Below are 23067 nucleotides of genomic sequence, written 5' to 3' on the forward strand. Positions count from 1 at the left end.
AGTAGTGGTGCCCTCCCTATGGAGCGCCCTCACATCAGGTGTCAAGAAGACGAGTAACTACTTAACCTTTAGAAGACATCTGAAAGCAGCCCTGTATTTAATGTGTAATGTTTTTGTATATGTTGGAAGCCACAAAGAGTGGCTAGGGCAACCCACACAGATGGCAGGGTATAAATAATAAAATTCTTATTCTTATCCCTGACTACTGGTTGTGCCAGCTGGGGAGCAGTTCAATACTTAAAGCACTCTTCCTCTGAAGAGAAACGGAAACCATTTTCCCGGGGTGGCTGGGAAGCAAGCTGTGCTGCAGTGATTTTAGAAAATGCTAAGCCAGGACAATGCAACGCTGCTTACGTATTATCAGAAAGAAACAGTCTGCATCTTCTGTACAGCTGCTAATCCGGTTGTTGGTAAGAGTGCTATTATACCAAGTTCAGCTCCTTGGGTCAACTGCTCTAGCCGTTTAGCTATTGTGGATCTGCTTGACCTTTGCAAAGGCCTCCATGCAGTGCTTAACATGAGAGCTTGTTTGGTACTACTGGGGAGCTCAAGGTAAAAATATTCAGAGTTCTGGCTGAATAGAGCCTCAAGTCCAAAGCATCCAGTCACATAGAAAGAGAACTGCCTATTCACGTTACATCAAGAGCCACTGAGATGTAAACCAGGAAAAGTACTGGCTGCCCAATGGAATTCTGCTAAACTTGAAAACACACATTTTTCTAACACAACCCAAGGGCTTTTTCGTTTAATCTCATTCTACTTTTAATCTGTATACCGCCTTTCTATCTCTCTATACACAAGGCGGTCTACAACAAGCTGAAGAACCAACAAAAATATGCAGCAAAGTTCTTGTAACAATCCGATCCAGTACAAATTAAGTCATAATAAAAATATGACTTTTAAAGACAACTTTATATTGGACAAAGTAATCTTCAACAACCCACTGCACTTCTGCAAAGACAAGTCTGTCTTCACTAGAACTTTGCATTTTTTCCAAGCACGCACTTATAATATTTTAGGTATACACCTAAATAAAAGTGATGCACGAGGCAGCCGAAGTTGTTCAAATGAAGAGATATTTCAGTCTCCCCTGCCCTTAAACATGGCAACTTCCACCTAACAGTCACAGAGATCTTCCCATTAATTCAGCTTGCTGCCTTTTATGCTTGTGTAGTATTAATGATGCTCTTGTCTGGCACCAGAGATAACATCAACCTTGATCTTCGATTCTTCTCTGTGTTGGCAGTTCTACCAAACCCCAATTCCCCATGGTTCTTCCACAAGCTATGAACATGAATGCGATTAGGACAGCCGCCAACTGAGTATTCTACTCTCTCCCCCCCTCCCCTTTTTCCTTTGAGAACTGCAAGCCTCAGCCCCCTCTGCGATACGGTTGCATCAACGTGGGTAATTCTTTGGATCGTTCGTTCTAAATCTTATTTCAGCTAAACACCAAAAATGCTCTGTCTATATCAAGTGTGAGGAAGTGGACTTGAATACACTGTACACCTGTCAGGGTTGAATACGACACAATTAAATGACAAAATTCTGCTCCAATTGCCTGCTTTATTCTGAATTAATTACTGCAGATTGGTGCCAAGGTACAGAAAGATTTGGGGCTGTAGGTCTTGATGGGCAGTGAATTTTTGTTTATTTCTATTATGTTTCTATTCCACCTTTCCACCAAGGAGCTAAAGGCAGTGTACATGGTTCTTTCCTCTCCCCATTTTATCCCCACAGTCACCCTGGGAGGTAGGTTAGGCTGAGAGACAGTGACAGCCCTAGATCAACCAATGAGCCTCATGGCTGGGTCAGGATTTGAACTCTTGTCCCCCATGTCTTAATCAGACACTTCAACCGCTATACCACACTGGCAACTGGAAAGTTCTTCTCTCCTGAAAAGCAGAATCTCACACACTTCTTCAATCTAGAATGTGCGAGAATCATTGAGTTGGAAGGGGCTCCAAGGGTCATCCAGTCCAACCCCTTGCAATGCACCCGTGGCAGGTCCAACCTCTGCTTATAAACCCCCAAGGAAGAAGAGTCCATCCCTTCCAGAGGGAGTCAATTCCACAGCTCTTACTGTGAGAAAGTTCTTCCTGATGTCCAGTTGGAATCTCATTCCTTGTAACTTGATGCCATTGCCTCAAGTTCTACTGTCCAGAGAAGGGCTGGTTTCTCTATTGCAGTGGCGGGGAACCTGCGGTCCTGGAGATGTTTTCAGACTCCCATCTCCCATCATCCCCAACAAGTGGCCATGCTAACTTTGTTTGATGGGAGTTGGAGACCAGTAAAACCTGGAGGTCGTGGTTGGTGGTACTCATTGGGACTGGTAGGGTGAAAGGCAAAGAGGACAACAGCAGTTGGAGTCAGTGGCACCTAATTCTAGTTATGACACTTGTCCTCTTCCCTGCTGAATTCTACAAGGGGAAGGTGAGGGCTGCCTGAGAATGGTAGGGCAGTTCCTCAGTTGCCCTAATGTACCTAATCTCTGCTGTATGGAGGGGCCACAGGCTTCTCAGCCTCAGTCAGTAGAGCACAAGACTCTTAATCTCAGCGTTGCAGATTCAAACACCGTGTCAGACAAAAAGATTCCTGCATTACAGGCGGTTGGACTAGATGACCCTCATAGTCCCTTTCAACTCTACGATTCTACTAATAAGCTGAAATACCGTACTTCCTTATATGACATGTAACAGTATTTATATATTGCTTTTTAAATGATCAAAATGCTTCACAAACATTGCCGCAATGGTCTCTACAAAGACTGTGTGATGTTGTATCAGTTTTGTTATCACTGCAGTATACTGCATTGAGGGGGAGAGAGAATAAGGCTAAGAGAGTGAACAGTGGCTTGCTAAGAGACACCTATTGATACGGCAGCAGAGAAGATGCATAAAACTACCGTATTTTTCGCCCCATAGGGCGCACCTAGTTTTTTGGGGGGGGATAAAGAAAAAAAAATTATTTCGCCCCCTAGGCGCGGGGCTGGAGCGGGGGAAGCCCGAGCTTCCCCCGACCCCAGCCCCCAGAACAGGCTGCTATCCGCAGGGATGCAGGCAGCTCTCCGCAAATCGCGCCGGGCTCCCACAGCTTGCGGAGAGCTGCGCGAAGCCTGGGGCGCACTGAGCTCAGCACACCCCAGGCTTCGGGATGCAGGCAGCTCTCCGCAAGCCTAGGGAGCCCGGCGGAAACTCCCGCGGGCTCCCAAGGCTTGCGGATAGCTTCCTGAAGCCTGGAGAACGAGAGGGGTTGGTGCGCACCGACCCCTCTCGCTCTCCAGGCTTCAGCGAAAGCCTGCATTCGCCCCATAGGAGGGGAAAAAGGGCGTCCTATAGGGCAAAAAATACGGTAAGGTTCTGGTGAGAGAAAGTGAGTCTGCAATTCCCAAACTTCTCCCTCACTACCTCAGAGGCTGGAATCTTATTTGACCATTGAAAGGAAAGCTTCCGTTTTGTGTGAATGTTATTGCATCTCATGCACAATGTTTCTAAGAAAGTAAGTCTTGTAAGCATCAGCCTTTTGGGTGTTGGAAGGGGATTAGATCTCAAGTCTTTCTTCCTCGCATGCCTAGCCAGGAAGGACATGTGAAGACCTGCATTGCTCCCCTGAGCCTCCTGTGATCATGAAAGAAGAAGCCCAAACGTACTTCTTGTGACTCAAGCCTTCCAGATTCAGCTTATATCCACAGCATCTGCTGCGTGGAGCCGAGGAAGTCAAAATGCATATTTTGGTTTTAATATAGCACTGCTTTGTTGGAAACAGAACATTTTCAAAGGATAGAGAAGGCAGATGGCTCAATGAGGCCAGCTCTTACCTCCATTACTTACTTTTCTGGTAAAAAGAAAAAGGCAACCAATAACCTAGGCCCAAGAAGTAGATTTTCAAAGGCACATCTACACCTGTTTGCATACACATGTCAACTAAATCTTTACGGCTCCATCTCACAAATACCTAAATTTATACATGGGAAAAAGAAAATACATCCTATTTGAATGTTGCGGTTTTACGTACCAGGACATAATAACAATAATCTGTTCCTTAAAAAGGTAAAGGGCCATTCGGTCCAGTCGTGACCGACTCTGGGGTTGCAGTGCTCATCTCGCTTTATTGGCCGAGGGAGCCGGCGTTTGTCCACAGACAGCTTCTGGGTCATGTGGCCAGCATGACTAAGCCACTTCTGGCAAACCAGAGCAGCGCACAGAAACGCCGTTTACCTTCCCGCCGGAGCAGTACCTATTTATCTACTTGCACTTTGACGTGCTTTCGAACTGCTAGGTTGGCAGGAGCAGGGACAAAGCAACGGGAGCTCACCCCAGGGATTCGAACTGCCGACCTTCTGATCGGCAAGTCCTAGGCTCTGTGGTTTAACCCACAGCGCCACCCACGCCCCCAATCTGTTACTTAGCAGGTCTCAAAACTAGGAAAATGTAACCTTGGGTCAACAACGCATGACATATGACACTGTGTCATGATTTATTGAACAGACAGCTAGGACCTAAGCCATCAGCTATTCCTGACAGGGAAATCAGAGGAGGTAGGAAAGAGTCTTCCTTTTCATGTTGTGTGGGTGAGAAAGGAGTGTGTGGAATAGATCAGAGATGGCTGGAGGTCTCATACTGGTTTCAGGGGTACTTGGAGCAACCAAACCTTTTGCTGTTTCCTGCTCCAAAACTCAGTATGAAGCCAGAGAAGAAACACCATCAATTCCCTAGTCTTCTATACATGCCAACAGCTACCGCAACTATGGCAGGCCTTGGTAGTCTTAACTGTTTGCTATGCTGACTGCCCACAGGGAAATGGCTCTTTCAGCAGCAAACTCATCTGGCTGGCAACATCCAAATCAAATACCTACATCCAGAAAGCTCTCTCATTCATACAAGCGTATACAGAATCAGGTGCTTGGTCATCACATCATTTATATTGTCTCTCAGGAGCAATCTTAGGAGGTTATTATTTCCAAGTACCAGGCGTATCAGGAGTGATGCGTACAGATTTGTGATGACCAGAATGCCTACAGAATGCCTGTGTGTTGTGTCAAGTTTCAGTCCTGGTACTTTTTGCTCTACAACCAATTCTACAGTACATTCTGCTCAGTTGGAGGCCATCAACTATAATTTTGGATGTGATAGCAAGCAAGAGGAGCAGGAATTGCAACCGGCTTATGAGTCCTATTCCTTGCTGTACTCTATTTTGTCCCAAACCTATCTTGCACATTAATGGCAAGGCACAGAAAAGAGAAGTGTCGGTTGCACTGCCTACCCACACCTTCAAAAGTCACTGCTGAAATGGCTAACGGCTTAAGGAATTGGTGTGGGGTGTTGTTGCTTGCATGACATTATCGCCCCTGCTTATCTGAATGGCACAAATCAGCCAGTGCATTTCATCAGTGCTATTTCACAGATCATGGTATAATGGCATGCCTTCTTTCTCAGTTCAGCACCACAACTGGGTCATGTAAGGCTACAGTTCTATGCACAGCTAAGTTGTGCCTGAGTCTCACTGAAGTTAGAACTAGGATTCAGCCCTAGAATGAAAGCAATATATCTAGGCATGTCCAGTGGGCCCTTCCATCATCACACAGATCTGGGATTTGAGATTAGATCCTTTGGGTCAGAGAACTCAGATTCTTCTGATAGGATTGAGCCTCAACATCTCTCTTCTTAGGCAACCAAGGCTCTGGGACTTGTAACTGCATGCAAGATTGCAGCTTTAGTGCAGTAAGTATTTGGGTATGCCCTGAAGGTGCACAGTCGACTTAAATATAATTCAGCACACTGGAAGCACAATGCTAGCAATTAAATTTTAGTACAATTTTTAAATCTCAACACTACCACTTCTAAACATCTGCCTCCAATGAGTATCTCCAAAGTTGAATTTTCTAATTAAACACAGAGTAAAACAAAAACAAGAAGAATGCTGCAGGTTGCCTCTGCAGCAGCACGAGGCCATTCAGCCTGTGATTGATAACTGCGGGGTGGAACACCACAGCTTTGGTGCTCTCAGCCTCTCAGAAAGGTACTACGGCTTTCATGTGTGAAATCATTTCTCTGCAACACACTTGTTTTGCTTTAGACTACAGTCATTCTTTATTGGTCTCAGGTGCTTAATTTAGCCTTCAACTGTATGAGCCACCATGGCTTCGAAACTTCTCCAGAATCACATCATTTGCTTATAGGTGCTGTCAGGGGTTCAGGAGCAGAGACGCAGAGAAGGGAGGAGACAGAGAGCGAGGGGGAGGAATACGAAGGAAGGATGAGTGGGGATGACGACCCGAGATCACCGAGCCTGTCTAGCGAGTCCGAGGATTCCCAGAAGGGAGCGCCAGCAGCCAGAGCAAGGGGGGAGAGCAGGGGGACACCCCAGGAAGAAGGGTCCAGAGAGGGATCAGAAAGCAGCAGTTGGAGATCGGGACCCACGTTCCCAGCCGGGAGCAGCGGGGAGAAAGGGGACCAGATATCGGGCTCCGGAGACTTTCAGAAGGAGGGAGGGCATGAGTCAGGAGTAGTCACGCCCACCTCGGGGAGCGAGGAAACGATCAAGAGGAAAGTGGAGAGTTGGGCGCGCGCGCCAAGTTCAAATGTAACGGAAGCTGGCGCAGCCAGCAGCCCAGAGAGTGAACCGAGTCCCAAAGCCCGCCGCAAGGAGGCGGAAGGGTCAGGGGGGTCCGCGTCAGAAGAGAGTAGGAAAGGAGAGACCCAGGGGGGCAGGAGGACCCAGAGACGGAAGGAAAGGCGCAGGAGGTGGAGCAAGGCTAGGGTATTAAGCTGGTGCGCTAGAGGCGGAGACTCAGACGGGTCTTCGTCGTTCTGACCTAGAAGAAGTAGGGCTGCACGTTGCAGTTTGGAAATGGAACCTGTAATCCAATAAAGACTCTTTGAAACTGAACGCTGGCTGACTTGGTCCTATGTGAGCTGGGACTGGGCGGCAGCCCTGACAGTAAGACCCGTCTCCCAAGCTTCTGACACCTGATACCTCGCAGCGGAGACAGAAGCAGCTGGAGGAGGGGATCGGTGTGTGGGAGCAAGCTCACGACGGTTGGCAAAGATGACGGAAGCAGAGAAAGTTTCAGCGCTGCAACAGGCAGTTACCCAATTGAATGCGGAGGTACTGGCATCCAAGAAAAGGGAGGAGGATGTGGCAGCCGCCTACCGAGATCTCCACGCCAGGTTTGAAGCATGGGTTAAGCATGGGCAGCCAGGACCCAGACCGGAGGGGGTTGGGTTGGCACGGAGAGCAGGAGGGCTGGTGGCTCACTTCGATGGGAATTTACAACAGTACCCCAACTTTCGAGCAGATGTGATGTGCGCACTGCAACTGCTGGCAAAAGACTTTAGAGATGAGCAAGAGAAAGTGGGGTTTATACTGTCCCATTTGCATGGGGATGCGAAGGCGTGGCTGCGCAATTTGTGGAGGGATAAAGATCCGGCGCTTCAGAGTGCAGATGCCTTTATCAAAGCGATGGATGCATGTTTTTTGTCTACCATTGATGTGGATCTTGCCCGACGGGAGATTCATGGACTGAAACAAGGGAGGGCGAGCGTCCGACAGTACCACGCCCGCTTTTTTGCGCTGGTCAGTGCACTGGAATGGGACCGGGACTCGCCCCCAGTCAGGGACCTGTTCTGGGAGGGTCTCAGCTCTGCTGTGAAGGATGAAATTGCGAGGGGGGAGAGGCCCCGAAGCACGCAGGAGGTGGTCCAAAGGGCGCTGACTGTGGGGGTGAGGCTGGAAGAACGTCCATGGTGCAGAGATGAAGGACGTGGAGGGCGCGAAGCAGCGAGAAGTTTCTCTTTCGTTCCAAGGGAAGCAGCGCGTGCGCAATCCACACCTCCGCCAGGAGGGGGAGTGGAACCTATGGAAGTGGGAGGCGCCAGGGCTCAGTCAGCTAGCAGAGCCTCTGCACCGACAGCAGTCAAGACTAAACCTCCTAGAGGGACCAGGAAGTGTTACATATGCGAGAGCCCTCAACACTTGGCGAAAGAGTGTCCCCAGAGGAGCTCCAAGCACACTGCAGCCTCCGCAACGGTGAAAGTGGCCACACAATGCAGCGAAGCCCAGCAGGGAAACGACGATGTCTGGCTGGAGACAGAGGCACTGGGGCCCAGCCAGACGCATCAGTGAAGCAGTCCCCAGCGATATTGCAACCCACGGACCCCCTCCCACCCAAACCAGTAGTGCAACTCACAGCGTCTCTCCAGCTACCCAATGGAGTCACCATCGAAGTGCCGCTTTCTGTGGATTCTGGAAGCAACGCAGACTTTATAGCACAGGATTTTGTGGAGCAGCACGCTATAAAGCTGCTGCCTGCCACTCTGCCCCTGCAAGTCGTCACAGTGGATGGCAGAGAGTTGCTAGGGGGGCAGGTGGTGAAGCAGACGCCACCAATGGTGATGCAACTTGGTAACCACAGGGAAGTCATCAGTTTTAATGTCACCCGACTGTCGGACACGCCCATTGTGTTGGGCATGAGTTGGCTGGACAGGCACAGTCCAACGCTGGCTTGGTACCAGAGACAGCTGATCTTCGGCTCCTCTTACTGCGCAGAACACTGCATCCTGCCCAGGCAGGAGGGGGAGGAGGAGGACTCACAACTGCAGTTGGGAACGTTGCAAGCAGTTCCCCACAAATACGCGGACTTTCTGGAGGTCTTCTGCGAGAAAGAGGCAGACAAGCTACCACCGCACAGGCAATATGACTGCAAGATTGACCTCCTGCCAGGGGCGACGCTGCCGAAGGGGAAGCTATATTCCATGTCTGAGGACGAACTACAGGAACTCAAACAGTTCATCGATCACAATTTGCAGCGCGGTTTCATCCGGGAGTCCAGCGCAGTAGGGGGCAGTCCTGTTTTCTTCGTGAAGAAAAAGGACACGCCCCAAAAAAGATTGGTCGTGGATTACCGCCTCTTAAACAGAATGACCAAGCCCTCCGATTTCCCTATGCCCAGGATTGACGACCTGCTGGCGACGGTGCGCAAGGGACGCGTGTTCACCAAGTTGGACCTGCGAGGAGCGTACAATCTCATCCGTATGAGGGAGGGCGATGAGTGGAAGACAGCCATGTTCACGCCTCTGGGCACCTACGAATATAGAGTTATGCCTTTTGGATTGCAAAATGGCTCCCACGTTTTTCAAGCTTTTATGCATCACGTGTTGGCGGGACTCCTCTACAAGAAGTGCGTCTGCTTTCTGGATGACATCCTGATATTCTCTGACTCGCAGCAAGCACACGACCAGGACGTTCGGGAGGTGCTGAAGAGGCTGCAGCAGCATAGACTGTATGCCAAACTGGAGAAGTGCCAGTTCGACACGACGGAGGTGGATTTCTTGGGTTACAAGCTGTCGGACAAGGGGCTAGCCATGGACAGCGCCAAGGTTCGTGCGGTGTTGGATTGGAAGAGCCCGCGCAACCGGAAAGAGGTCCAGAGGTTTGTCGGATTCGCCAATTTCTATCGCAAGTTCATCAAGGGGTTCGCGATGCAGACGGCAGCTATTACGGACACGCTGAGCTCCAAGAAAAAGAAATTCATCTGGACGGAGCAGGCGGAGCGGTCCTTTCAGACACTCAAGCGTCTCTTCGCGTCGGAAGAGCAACTGCTGCATATCGACCCCAGCAGACCGCTGAGGGTGGAGACAGACGCGTCCGATAGAGCAGTGGGAGCGGTACTGCTGCAGAAGGACCCGCAGGGGGTCTGGAGGCCGGGGGCGTTCTACTCCAGAAAGCTCAGCAAGTCGGAGCAGAACTACACCATCTGGGATAGGGAGCTGCTTGCCATTCATGCAGCTTTCAAGGCGTGGAGGCACTTCCTGATCGGCGCCAAGCACACGGTGCAGGTCTGCACGGACCACAAGAATCTGGAGCACTGGCGCACGGCTCGGTTCCTGAACCAGAGGCAGATCCGTTGGGCGGAGTTCTTTGCTGACTTCAATTTCCGAATTGAGTACGTCCCGGGCGACACCAACATCATGGCGGATGCCCTGTCCCGAAAACCGCAGTACCTCGAAGAGGCGACGCCAGCGGCGGCCATGCACATCTTCGCGCCAACAGCGTGGGCGTGCGCTTCAGCCACAGTAGACCTGGATGCGGTGCGAAGGGCGTTGACGGACGACTCATTCGCGCAGGCGAAGATGGCAGAGGTGCACAAGGGCACGGCGAAGGGCGACGAGTTCCAGATACGAGACGGCTTGCTCTTACGTAAAGGGGCCGTCTACGTGCCGGGAGACGAACTTCGCGCCCGGGTACTGCAGCAGCTGCACGACGCACCCACGGCCGGGCACTTTGGCACAGAAAAAACGGTGGAATTGGTCGCAAGAGACTTTTGGTGGCCCAGACTGAGGGGGGAAGTCGCGGACTACGTCGCGAGGTGCGACACCTGCCAGAGGGCCAAGCCGGTGCACAAACCACCGGCGGGACTGCTGGAACCGCTGCAAACGCCGTTTGAACCATGGGAGAGGGTGGCCCTGGACTTTGTCACGGATCTACCCAGCTCGAGAGGCAAGACAGCTGTACTAGTGGTGGTGGACTTGTTCACCAAGATGGCACATTTCATACCGTGTGCGAAGGTGGCCACGGCAGAACAAACAGCCAAATTGTTCATAGATCACGTGTTCAAAGTGCACGGGCTGCCACGGTCTATACTGTCCGACCGCGGACGCCAGTTCATCTCGAATTTCTGGCAAAAGCTGATGGGCTTCCTGAACGTCAAGATCAACCTGACATCGGCAAGGCACCCGCAGACCAACGGGCAAGCGGAGAGGGTCAATGCCATCATGCAGCAGTACCTGAGATGCTATGCCAATCAACAGCCGGCGACGTGGGTGGATTACCTGCCGCTCGCCGAATTCGCCTACAACAACACGAAACACGTATCCACAGGGGTGACGCCGTTCTTCGCCAACAATGGGAGGAATCCCAGAACCTTCCCGGGACTGGACAGAGTGGGGGAAGGGGAACCACAGACGGCGGACGCTTTCGCATCTGAGTTGCAAGAGGTCCACGATCAACTCAGACGGCAGCTGGAGCTGGCGAAGCACGCATACAAGGTCCAAGCTGACAAGCACAGGCGAGTTGGCGAGGAGATCCGAGTGGGAGACTGGGTCTGGTTGGCAGCCCACGCGGTGCCGACCCGATCGTTAGCCAAGAGGAAGCTAGGGCACAAGCAACTCGGTCCATACCGAGTCGAAGCGCAGATCAACCCGGTGGCTTTCCGGCTGGTGCTACCAGAGGGTTCCAGGATGCATCCGGTGTTCCACAGGTCGGTGCTCACTCCCTACAGGGCACCGCACAGGTTCCAGGAACCAGGAACGGCACCGAGTCAGTCTCCGGAGCGGACGGAGGTGGGAAGATTGCCACAGCAGGACCCCATCAACGAAGTCACGGAGATTTTGGACTCCAGATGGGGGGAAGACGGAGTAGAATATCTACTAGCAAGGGAGGGCACCCGGGCCAGTACTAATAGCTGGGTGCCGGACTACGCCTTGGAGGAACCCCTGCTCAAGGATGAGTTTCATGCCCTTTTCCCACACAGACCTATGCCAGCGGGCTTCTTCGACGACTGGTTGTTCACGCCCACGCTTTCCTCCAGCACGTTCCATGGCTTCGACTCGGAAGGGGAACCCGCACCGCGCACACGTTCCCCAGAGGGGTCACCGGAGGGTTCGGCGTCCGACAACTCGTATTGGTGGGACGATCGGCCAGAGGAGCAGTGGCGCCGGAAGTGGCAGGAGACACCAGGTCCAGCGACAGACGCAGAGACGGACATGGACGTTTGCGGGGAGGACCTTGGTTTCGAGCACGGCGGCACCGAGATGGAGGCGGAGGAGACCACCGTTGACGAACGCGGGGAGGAAGACTCGGAGGTCTTCAGTTGGCGGCCAGCAACGGGGAGCGAACTGTATCCGACATTCACTCCCGTGATGACGGAGCACCCACCAACCACCCTTGAAAGCGGGGAGGGGGGAAGGGGGGGCTTCGAGGGGGGGATGGATGTCAGGGGTTCAGGAGCAGAGACGCAGAGAAGGGAGGAGACAGAGAGCGAGGGGGAGGAATACGAAGGAAGGATGAGTGGGGATGACGACCCGAGATCACCGAGCCTGTCTAGCGAGTCCGAGGATTCCCAGAAGGGAGCGCCAGCAGCCAGAGCAAGGGGGGAGAGCAGGGGGACACCCCAGGAAGAAGGGTCCAGAGAGGGATCAGAAAGCAGCAGTTGGAGATCGGGACCCACGTTCCCAGCCGGGAGCAGCGGGGAGAAAGGGGACCAGATATCGGGCTCCGGAGACTTTCAGAAGGAGGGAGGGCATGAGTCAGGAGTAGTCACGCCCACCTCGGGGAGCGAGGAAACGATCAAGAGGAAAGTGGAGAGTTGGGCGCGCGCGCCAAGTTCAAATGTAACGGAAGCTGGCGCAGCCAGCAGCCCAGAGAGTGAACCGAGTCCCAAAGCCCGCCGCAAGGAGGCGGAAGGGTCAGGGGGGTCCGCGTCAGAAGAGAGTAGGAAAGGAGAGACCCAGGGGGGCAGGAGGACCCAGAGACGGAAGGAAAGGCGCAGGAGGTGGAGCAAGGCTAGGGTATTAAGCTGGTGCGCTAGAGGCGGAGACTCAGACGGGTCTTCGTCGTTCTGACCTAGAAGAAGTAGGGCTGCACGTTGCAGTTTGGAAATGGAACCTGTAATCCAATAAAGACTCTTTGAAACTGAACGCTGGCTGACTTGGTCCTATGTGAGCTGGGACTGGGCGGCAGCCCTGACAGGTGCATTTGCAGAAAAAAGACGATTCTGTACACATTCCTCCTACCACAAACAAACAAATAAAACCCACAGCTCTACTCGCCATTTGCAAAGAGTGGGTGATAATTAAGAGAAGGGTTTTATACCCCAGAGCATAGGTTGTTTGGCACCAAGCAAGCTGTTGAGACCAAATTTTGTGATATGTATGTGTGTATAAAAGGTACATCTACAGGCAAATTTACAGGAGGGCAAATGGGGCACTTGCTCAGGGCAGCAAATCTGAGGAGGCGGTGACGAGGCCCCAGTTTTCCCTACTGTAAATATGTCTCTTACTGGAAGTTCCCTTCCCACACAACAGGAAGGTGCAGAAGCCTTGTGATGCTCAGCACCATGCTGTGAGTTTGCCCCCATCTCTCTCTTTCTCCCTGCTCAACCTTGTCTCTGCATCAGAGTCACCTGGACTCCCTTGAAGGAATCCTCAACGCCCGTCTGACCTCCAGAGCAGGAGAAACTCTGGACCAGAGAGAGGAAAGGAGAGGGGGAACATTTTGCGCCCTGGCTGGGAGTGTGATCTGTTGGTCTCCTTTGGGCAAATTGCCTTGGGAGAGTGTGCTGGAGAAAACAGTGCTGGCCTCTTATAGGCACCCTTTCGCCCTCGCCACTTGGGTGATATGCATTCCAGCCAAATGCCTGGTTTCCATTTGCAGTTAAGGAACAGCTACCATCCCTAAAGCTACACTAACCACACACAAATATTAATTCTAGCAATTCCATGAGGCCCAAAATTGTTCTTTGGAGACAGCGCCACTCAGTCATTTGGACCAGACCTTAAAATGGTTCCAAAACTGCCTTAGTATCCTGCAGCCATCATGAGTTGAGATCCCAGACTCTACAAAGCCAGCTAGCTGTTGCTCCATCAGTAACTGACCTGGCCTGAAGCAACAGTGTTAGCACAGTCCTACCATGTTGAGTTTACTCAGGCAGCTAGTGTGAATACAAATCAACCTCAAAGTCAACATGTCTGTACATTCCTTTAGATCGGTAAGCATTTGTGCAAAATGACTAACTCAATATCAATCAGTTTTGTAAAATCTGTTAAGCTTTTTCTCATATCGGATCAGACTGAGAACCTGGAGGGCAGCCAACAGTCAGGTGATAATGCAGTGAAAAGGAAGCATTTCAGTGGCAATGGGCAGGTACGCAGCCACTCCTTCCCCTCCCTTTTTCTGTAACCTTGTCACATAATCCAAATTTTAGTAACAAAGCTCATTCTCTGCCATGTTAACTCTCTGCAGCATCTGTCACTGCTATGAATGGTTGATCATAAGTACCTCGGTAGTCATCTCAGTGCTATTAAGCAGATGGCAGTGCTAAATCCAAATGATGTAGTACATCTCCCCGGTGGACTTTGTTTCCATACTCTACCATTATTCCACAATTCCTCTGTGATAAATCTTATGTATTCTGGAGAACATTAAATAGTGAGCAGACATAGGCAATTGATTTATTAGCAGCAGTCTGCATTTGCCCCGTTACCAGTCTTTGGAAACACTTGTGTGGAAAACGTGGGAAGCCCTCAAGGCGCATAGACCGCTGGCCTCATTTTGTGTAATGTAATGTTTCTAAACAGATTCCACATTTCAGCACAATTTGTCTTTGCAAAGTGCTAAATTGCAGTTTGCAGGTTTTTTATTTATTTATATATATATATATATATATATATATATATATATATATATATATATAACACAAACCAAAGAGACCCAGACTTTGCATTTGGTTCTAGGAGGGATTTGGTGATTAAATTGCTCTAGTATGGTTATTAGACCAATTGAAGAACAGAATTCTTGTGACTCTAAATCTGAGTAACATTACTGGGATCAAGGAGTATCACGGTGTCCCTATAAATATACTGAGCACAGGGAAGTGATCAAAGCCAGCGTAAAGGCATTTGGGGTGCGTGCATCAACACGGGGAGGAAGCTAGGGTTTACAGGGCGTTTAAACTTCTCCAGTTCAATGGCCAGCTAAATTTTGCAGAAAACCAAGTCACCCATCTATATACAACAGTTTAAGATGAGACTTGCTCAACCCATCACACAAAACGTAACTGCCAATCTCTCATATAGCCATCTGGCTGTTTTGCTTTTCTTAACCTGGTATTGAAAACATAGCTTTCGACAGTCTGGAAATCAAACAGCTTGTCCCAAATCACCAGAGAGCAATGTAAACAAGTGCCTGGTAGTGTACAGCCTTCGAAATCTACACCAATATTGTTGTTCTCTCCTCTTTCATTGTGGCACACTGGACTGGCTTAGCACCGGCTTGTCTCATTAAACATGTGTAAATTGTTGCGGCTAATTTCCACTGAACGTTATCCCTCAACATTAAAGAGTTACGTCATCTTTCTCACTTTAGTCAATGGAGCTGAGTGACTATAGCCAGCACAAATCACAGCAGGCCCAATTTGCATTCTAATCAGCTGCCAAAAGTAATTCCTTTAGAAGTCCACTCCATTGCCATGAGTTATGTTGCTGGGAATCTACTTCCTTAGGGCCCGTGAAAAGGCATACTGATAGCTAGACTGCAGGAACCCAGAATGATGCTTACTTTGCAAGCCATCCCAATCCAACCAATGTGGGATCTCCATAGCTAAGAATACATGAATGGATATTTAACCAGAGAGTCTTCCAGCTGAGTTGGACAAGAAAGCTTGCAATAAACTTCTCTGTGAAAATCCAGAGACTACCCCAAATTTAACAGCTATCCGCTAGCACAAAAGCCATGCAAGGTTGAAGATTTGTGTATAATAAGGTATCACATCTATTTACTTAATTCACTTTCAAATAGTATAAAATTTTTGCTTTTGCTGAAAATAAACCACATGTTATGTAATAGGATGTCTCCTACTATCACACTCCTGTCCAAAGGTGTGGTCACTACTGGTTGCGGGGATGGAGGCTTCCATCTGACATCCAGTCACCTGCACCACTGCTGCATGCCGCAACAGAGAGAGGTGAGGCAGGGGCAAGCCTGACATGGGGCAAATGCACTTGTGAGAGCTCTGAATTGGCTCAAATGGTGCCTTTTCATCTTGCTGACTTCCCTGCTGCCTTGCCCCTCTTGTGTGCATCAGTGCTGTGGGCGAAAAGAGGTCAAGTGAATGCCACGCACCCTCAGCCCCCACGTGGCCATCTACTCCTCAACATGGTCTGCTCCTATCAACCAGTGGGAGAGGTATGTGGGAAGTGGAATATTTGCTGCTGCTGCACGTTACACCTAACCCTGTCAAAAATAAATGGCAATCAAGACCGTGCAGAGGTGGGTAGAATGTGACCTAGAGAGGAAGCACTTCGTCTCATGAAGGTATCACAGCATCTCTTGTGTGGAAAAGGACCTAGATTCAGTTCTTCACATCTCCTGCCAAAAGGGCCAGGTAGCAGGTGACAGGGATGGATAGATCAGCTGATTTCCACTTCATTTCAGTTTTGCATGTGTTGGCATGGAAAGGGGGAACCCACAAATATTCACATTGTGTGCATCTTTCTAAAAAATAAGGTTTTTTAAATTGCTTTCATATGCATCCCCCCCCAATTTAAATGTAAATGTTTTTTGAGCTTGAACTGCACCATAAAATTATGAGAACTGTGTAGTCCAGGTAACAACTGCATTCCAAACAGTGTTTAAGTGCGGGGACTGCAAATTGGATCTGTTTGCTTTAAAATGTGGACCGAATAAAATTCTCCTCCATCCGTAGCTGGCGAAGGGGAAGACCTGAAACCCTGAACAGCCACTGCCAGTGGCAGCAGACAATATTAGGCTGTGATATAGTACTGAATGGACAGTCTTGAGTGGCTGAAACAGCTGTTCCACTCCTACACCAGGGGTGAATCTTCTGCCTGTTATCAAAGATGGGTATTTCAAGACTGATCACAAATCAAAACCACTTACTCCCAGAAATATATGGTGACTCATGCAACCATTCTAAATGAATTAAGCCATCTTCCTTACCTTTGTGCTGAAGTACTATAGCTGTTATCATAGGAATCGTAGCTCTGTTCATCGTATGAAGTGCCATATCCATCATCATAGTCCTGGGGAAACAATTTCAATACAAAGGCGGCATTACAATTCAAGGAACTACTACAGAACTCAAAACACCACCTATTTTTCCCCAGTCAAAATGACATCTCCAGGGATATGAATTTACTGAAGGTGTTCTGGACCTTAGTTAAATAGGCCCTGAGCACAAGTAGGTCCACAACTGGTTCTGTGTACCAAAGGAGTCTCCGGACTTCTGTTTCTTCCTTCATGCAACACGGCAAACAGATAAGTTGTTGTTGACATGAATTTCCATTCCAAGAAAAAGACAACATGAACTTGTCCAGGCAAGCCAAATAGTTCTTTGGCTCAACAATGGAAGGCTCTTGAACAGATAGTGGACTGCAAACTTTCTCACCATGGGCAACCGTCCTGTTTAATCTGGTGAGTAATCTGAAGACACATACTTACTGCTCTCCCTAAAAACACCTTTTAACGGAGACATTGAAGTCACTGTAGCTGATCTCAGTCAAGAGTAGTGAAGTGCTCTGCTTAATCCTTTAGAGGAAAGGGCCAAAGTGAGGTGGTTACGCTAAACTTTGGGGTTGGGGATTATCAGAGGATTTACTGCAAGAACAGTAAGTAACCATCTCTGTAAGAGGGTGATTTATCTTAATGGTATTCTTGAACACAGCACCAAAACAGAATGTAAGAAACTCATCTCTCACGTTATCTTGCAACTCACAGACTCCCTTTAAACAGCAATCAAGTAGAGCTCAAGGATGCTTTCAAGTTTGCCCTTAATTAGATTTGACATCTTCCTGTTAATGTTTTCTGTGTTTGAGGTTTCAAGTGCAGCACGTTTATTCCTATTTGGCCAGTTCTGCATATAAATTGATATACTTTGATATTTTTTTAAAAATGTATCCCAGAGATATGAATCTGATGAGAAATTAGACTCGCCATTGGGTTTTTGAAATGCAAAACCACCTGCAGTCCTAGAGAATTATGTCTGGTTAGGTGTATGTGTTGGAAGAATGGAGAACTGTATAATTCTGTTGCTGTGATGCCTTAGAGAAAATGAAGTGAAAATGTTTGGCTGTGTTAATACAGGTCATCTAATAGCAATGAAGCTGGAATTCTGTGTTTATGGAGTGCCACGCAGCTTCCCTCCTATCCTGCTGCTGCTCTCAATAGGAAATCTCTTTCTGTTTTTAGCTGAGTTAGCGGAGTTATGGGGAAAACAGGTTTTCAGGTTCCTTAGAAAGCCTCCTGTGGGACAGCCGCTTCACACCTTCCGTTTTTAAACATACACTTAATGTAAAGTGTGATGGTGATAAGCAGCTCAGAAATGCATTACGCCACTGTATTCAGGAAACCCAGGTTTAATGCTGCACGATGTGTGACAACAGCCCTGGAAATTGCACATAATGACTGCCTGGGCTTGCAGAAGTGAAGGGAAGCATACTTGGGCTTCTGCCACCGGGCATAGGGACCTAAGGCCACTTGAAGGGCTACTTCCCCAGTGTTGCAAGAAGAATACCATGACCAGAGGAAGGCCGGTGTGATCCCATCTGTTGGTCAGAGGAGCAGGGAACTGGCTTTCCTCTTCCCTGCTAGATGAACACTATTCCTATGCTTGCTTTCTACTTCCTCACCCTGTTGCTTTTGCATCATGTCTATTTGACTGTGTACGTTTGGCCTCTGTGCAGCACTCAGAAAATGTTTGCCACTTTGTATGTGATAAATATAAATAGCAACCCCCCCCCAATGTTTCTCAGCTGATGGGGAGCTATAAACAGAAGAAACCAGTCCTCCAATCAGAATATGAGGTAGTCGGCTCCTTTCTCTTATTAACTACACCTAGAACGACCCATGTTCCTGTTGCATAAATGCTCAGGTTTCTATGAGTCACCTGACCAGGTTCCCACCAACTACCGGAGAGCTGAACTGGCCTGAGCAGATATATTTGAGGACCGGAACACCATTGCTGCATTTTTCCTACTGTGTCCTTTTTTATATATAGCTTTGCTACGTTGGGTCCTCATTAGCTACTGTAAAATAATCATGTATATTATAATAATTAATCATGCTCTCTTATGAGTCAATTTACTTCTGTAAACTGCAAGTGGCTGTGCCATTTTCTAAGGGGAGCCATTCCTGGAACTGCCCACCATTTTAATTTGCCCCAAATGCAATGCCCATGCTTGTTTCCCATTCAAAAATGATGCCATGCACTTGGGGGGAGGGCAAACCAAACCAAAAACCAAATAATAACTATAATAAACAGCTGTGCTGGGCCCCAGCAAGGAGGGTGGTAACAGGATCTGTGTGTGTCATTGTTTTGCAAAGGCTCTCTTGTGTCAGGTTATTTCCTTTATGCGTCTAAGAAAGTCTTAATTTGGCTAATAACACAGTGAGGTATATGCTCAGTCTTAATGTTCAGTCCTAACAGGTTTGTTTTCCAACAGATGTTGCTAACAGTGAGGCAGAGTGTGCCATGGGAGCACTTTGTAAAAAATGGATCTAATGAGAAACAGTTGGTTTGAGCATCGTTAATAAACATCCAAATATATTCATCGATCACCTTGACACAGTATGTTAAGGCAGGTTAGATTTATGGTATGGGGATATATCCTGAAAACGACTTCCCTGGGGAGAACAGCCATGGGCTTCCCTGAAGCATCATGCTTCCCCGGAGTCTTCTAGCAGAGTAGGTACGATATAATCACTACGATATAATCCCATGGAAAAGTTGCCCCTAACAAACTTCTTAGGGAAGTGGAACTACTAAGAGGACCCTTTCCGCTGATTGTAACATCCATGGGGGTCTGGAGGGAAAGAGGTTGTCTTTCGGATATTTGGGGCCCAAGCCATGTAGGGCTTTAAACCTCAATGTGAGCACCTTGAATTGGGCCAGGAAACAAACCGGAGACCAGATAGATGGACCATTGGTCTGTTTCAGTACAGGACAGCTTCCTGCAGTTTAAGGTGGGTTCCACTTACGTATTCTCCATAGGTGTCTTGTGCTGGAGGAGGAGGAAGGGGTCGGTAGCCTGCAGATGGTGGAACCCCTCTTGCTCTGGGAGTTAGAAGACCCCGGCCACGAGTGATGGGACCTCTACCAGGGGGTATTCCTCTGGGTGCGGGTGCCCCTCTTGGGATGCCTGCAGGTGGGGGTGGCACACCTCCGCGGGTTCTAAGAACAAGAGAGTAACTTATATTAAAATGGCACGTTCCAATTCTTCCCTATCATAAAACACAAAAACATTACGTGACTATCATAACCAGTCAAAGCCCCCTAAACTGGGAGCCAGCTTAAAGAACTTTTCTGGCGTTTAATTTGAAGCAGGAAACAAGAGTAAATTCAAGACTTATTTGAAAGGAGGAATAAATGAACGGTGCTAAGTGGGCAAGCTTGTGCCCATGTTGCAACCAAGTGAAGGTGCCACTAGGGATATGGTAAGTAGGTCTGCTTTTAGGTAGACGATGCCTCTGTTTAAGAATTGCTCATCATCATGAAGTTCTCCTTACGCTGTTTCCAGAGACTTGGGTACATCCTGTAGGTAGGATGGGCGCATTCTGGAGCTTCCTCCCCCTGTGAAATCCTACTAGCCAGTAATGAAGTAAAGTAGGTCCACAAGTTATATGGAGGTTACATTCCAGGGACTGAGTCTAAAACCAAAATTGGGTAGTCAAGACTCATTGGGTTCAATGGTTGGTGGGACTGCCAAAGTCATCTTCCCCAGAACCCTGCCTCCTTTTTAATTTTTTGCCATGTGTGGAAATCTGGATGCAAGTTGAATGCACACCAGCTGAATGCATGTAAGTTATGGGCTTACTGTAGCAGCAGAGTTCCCCCTTTCCATGCCGTGCATGGAACAGAAGTCACAAAGTCATTGTTTTTGGTTTTTGCAATGTGCACACACACCCACAAATGCACACTTAGGTGTGATGTGCATGCCCACAGGGCAATTATGTATTATTTTCTGCACAAAGGTTCTTCCCACTTAGGAATTCAAAATGCAAACATATATTCAGATACAGAACACACATTCCTCCAGCAGGGAAGCCACACAAGTACCTGTGAAACTGCTCAACAAGCAAGACACGGATAGACTTAATGGCAGGGGGCCAACCTTCATGTTCTTTCCTTGTTTTCAGAGTGCTTATTCTCCCTCCTCCCATTACAGAGTATATTCAATCACTTCCAAGTATCTGTTATGTGTTCTAATTCAAACCAGCATAATATTAAGTGTGTTTTGTGGGAGTGGGAGTTATTGGTTGGTTTGGGGGGTATTTTATGATGTATTTTGTGTTTTCATGTTGTGAACCTCTCGGCAATCTTCGGATGAAGGTCGGTATACAAATTTAATAAATAATCAACAGCCATTATGTAAGTCGGCAAGAGGTACTCATCTTTATGACCATTTCTCCCGTTTTGACTGCTAACTTGCTAACACGCAAGTGTCCAGCAGATAAATCGGCCACTTTATAATGAGATGCTGCTTGGAATTAGTATGCAAATACGCTAGTGATGGGCTCGTGAAATGTCCCCCTAATCTCAATAAGCAATCATCATCAAAACCCTTTTGGGGAGTTGAAAGCCTCCAGCTTCATCAGCCCTCAAGCATGCAACGTACATCAATATGAATACAAGATGTTTCGCAGATTTCAAATAATGTTTTATGTGTGTGCTACTTGCAACCATATGGTTCCCTCTCTTGAGCGCAATGGCACAGATGACCAAGAGTTAATTTTAATTCTAGTTTGAGATTTAAGCATTTTCACCTTATCAAGCATGTTTCTGTAGGCGAATGTTGGAACAGTTGATCAGCAGCAGTTGCGGTTACCTTCTTTTAACTTTGACAGGTTCAAACCCCCTGAACATCATTATGACATCAGGTGAACTGCAGGTAGATGGATTGGCCTACAGAGGGGCTGAGGGAGACCCAGTTCCCTATGCTTGCATCAATCTATACAATGACATTGGCCAGAGGACTACTTTAGTAAAAGGTAAAGGGACCCCTGACCATTAGGTCCAGTCATGGACGACTCTGGGGTTGCGGTGCTTATCTCGCTTTATTGGCCGAGGGAGCCGGCGTACAGCTTCCAGGTCATGTGGCCAGCGTGACTAAGCAGCTTCTGGCGAACCAGAGCAGTGACGGAAACACTGTTTACCTTCCCGCCAGAGCGGTACCTATTTATCTACTTGCACTTTGACATGCTTTCGAACTGCTAGGTTGGCAGGAGCAGGGACCGAGCAATGGGAGCTCACCCCGTTGCGGGGATTCGAACCGCTGACCTTCTGATCGGCAAGTCCTAGGCTCTGTGGTTTAACCCACAGCGCCACCTTGAGGACTACTGCATCACAAAGGCTGCTTCTCCATGGGCAACAATCAGGTGTTAAAAATAGCATGCATGAGGATTTGAGCCTTGTGTGTGAAAATGCCCTGGTTTGCTGGTCTATAGCACACTCTATTCCTTTGCTCAGCTTCTTAGATGGCTCTAACTCTAATAGGTGAAGACAACTTGGGGAACCAATCCAATTTGTTTCAACCACTTCAGCTGATTGGATCAATTGCTGATGCCTCTTTCATTCCCCTCCTATTTTCTCCCTCCTTAACCTTTAACCAGAAAGGAAATCTGCCCTTTTTGCTTTTGGTTGTAAATAAATGCAGCACAGGAAAAAACAGCAACCCCAAACTGAACTGAACCTAAACAATTTGTCCTAATTAATATGCACATCAGCATTATCTGTTCTATTTTTATATTGTTTCCTTTGATGTTCAAATCCAACTTCCAGTTACCTGTAATCTTTTATTTTGTTCAAGGTTTCTAATGCATGCTTATGCAAGTTATGATACAGCTGTTCAAGATCTCCTTTGTTTTAGATGCATTCCAGAAAGATTCACAGGGCCAGTATGGAACCTTGTCATCATTGGATTATATTCTGCAAATTCGCCTCTCTCTTCCCAAACAAACCAAAACAAGTTCCTAGATCTCACAGTGACAAAAAGAAAGATGAAGTGTACCTGGCGAAGGCTCGGGTGCCTGAAGTGACATGGTCAGGATTTTGTGGTACATGTAGAGCATCTGTGGCATAATCCCCTCCTCCACATTGTAAGTTTTCTCAGACGCACCATTTTGAGGGTGGGGGAATATCTATATAGATTTAGCATGAGCTATACATCTGGTGTTCCACTGACTTGAACATTCAAGCGTTCCTTTAAGCAACAGCACTGGCCTCCAGCTGCACATACTAAAATCCTGTGACGTTAACATCTGTGATATTATCCTTTC

The 23067-nt window shown here is 48.3% G+C and overlaps 1 protein-coding gene across 2 annotated transcripts in view; it reads right to left on the reverse strand.

Annotated features, from left to right (window-relative positions):
• KHDRBS3 (KH RNA binding domain containing, signal transduction associated 3) overlaps positions 1 to 23067 on the reverse strand; it is a 121045-nt gene that overhangs the window by 18638 nt on the left and 79340 nt on the right. For both annotated transcript variants that reach the window (XR_014529097.1, XM_083516931.1), the window contains exons 6-7: positions 19771 to 19963; positions 16735 to 16817 (exon numbers count right to left, since the gene is read on the reverse strand). Coding sequence is in view for 1 of the 2 variants with exons in the window: in XM_083516931.1 (XP_083373057.1) it covers positions 16735 to 16817; positions 19771 to 19963 (276 nt within the window). In the remaining variant the exon portion in view is untranslated. The remainder of the gene's footprint in view (positions 1 to 16734; positions 16818 to 19770; positions 19964 to 23067) is intronic.

This window comes from Podarcis liolepis, assembly GCF_965112155.1.
Source record: "Podarcis liolepis genome assembly, chromosome: 8".
Taxonomy (NCBI): Eukaryota; Metazoa; Chordata; class Lepidosauria; order Squamata; family Lacertidae; genus Podarcis; species Podarcis liolepis.